The following is a 1,046-nucleotide window of genomic DNA, read 5'->3' on the forward strand; positions in this document are numbered from 1 at the left end:
CAACAATAATAATGTTTTAATTCAGAAAGAGTTCATAAACCAATATTTGCTGGACTGATTTCCACCAAATACAGGGAAACTGCAGTTTTCTTATATATTTATTTCCAGAGCTGTATTAGGAGGCTGATGTAATGAGCAGAAAGAATAAAGCAGTTTGATGTGTTTGATGTGTGCTTGCTGTCAGGGTTCATCCCGCAGCAGGTTGGAGCTGCTCTGACGCTCTGATTTTGTACTGTTACAACCTGACATTTCAGTTTCTGTCCTCCTCCGTCTGATTTTTGTTCCAGGTTTGTCGACCGTTGAGGTTTACAGCTGTAAAACCAACGAGTGGCTGTACATCGCCTCCATGAACACCAGACGCAGCAGTGTGGGCGTCGGGGTGGTCGACGGTAAGGCCTCCAGTTACCCGAGTGACTTTTCAAACCAAAAAAAAAAAAACATACAAACGCTTAGCTAGTTGTTTGGTTTGTGTGTGCGCAGGTAAGTTGTATGCAGTCGGGGGCTATGACGGCGCGTCTCGCCAGTGTCTCAGCACGGTGGAAGAATACGACCCGGTTTCTGATCAGTGGGGTTATGTGGCCGACATGAGCACACGGAGAAGTGGAGCAGGTACCAACAGATGAAAATCTACAGGAACCGTGATTTAATCTGCTTTCCTTACTTTTATAAGTTGTACATCACCACAGCTGATTCACACGGTTAAACAAGGACTGGAGTGCTTGGACACCATGTGACCATGTGATCGGCTGGTGAAGCTAACGGCTAACACAAAACGGTCGAGTCTGGATTTCCTATTACTGTACATGTTGGTGACAGAGCAGGAAAAAAGGACTGACGATGTAGAAATCATTAAAACTATTAATAATAATAATATCAACATATAAAAGAGCAAATAAGAACGAACATAGCATTCTGTACAGACTTTAGCACTTGTTTGTAATTAATGACATAAAATGCCATGAAAGAACAAAACATTTTGTGTGACCCTCAAATAAATTGAAGCAACTAAAATGAAGCACAAACATGCCTGACAATAGGTCATCAAG

At 42.3% G+C, this 1,046-nt stretch overlaps 1 protein-coding gene across 2 annotated transcripts in view; it reads left to right on the forward strand.

Moving 5' to 3' along the window:
- klhl3 (kelch-like family member 3) overlaps positions 1–1,046 on the forward strand; it is a 16,806-nt gene that overhangs the window by 12,387 nt on the left and 3,373 nt on the right. For both annotated transcript variants that reach the window (XM_014001955.1, XM_014001956.1), the window contains exons 11-12: positions 288–389; positions 481–609. In XM_014001955.1, coding sequence (XP_013857409.1) covers positions 288–389; positions 481–609 — 231 coding nt within the window. The remainder of the gene's footprint in view (positions 1–287; positions 390–480; positions 610–1,046) is intronic.

The sequence above is a fragment of the Austrofundulus limnaeus genome, unplaced genomic scaffold, assembly GCF_001266775.1.
Source record: "Austrofundulus limnaeus strain Quisiro unplaced genomic scaffold, Austrofundulus_limnaeus-1.0 Scaffold11, whole genome shotgun sequence".
NCBI classification, from domain to species: Eukaryota; Metazoa; Chordata; class Actinopteri; order Cyprinodontiformes; family Rivulidae; genus Austrofundulus; species Austrofundulus limnaeus.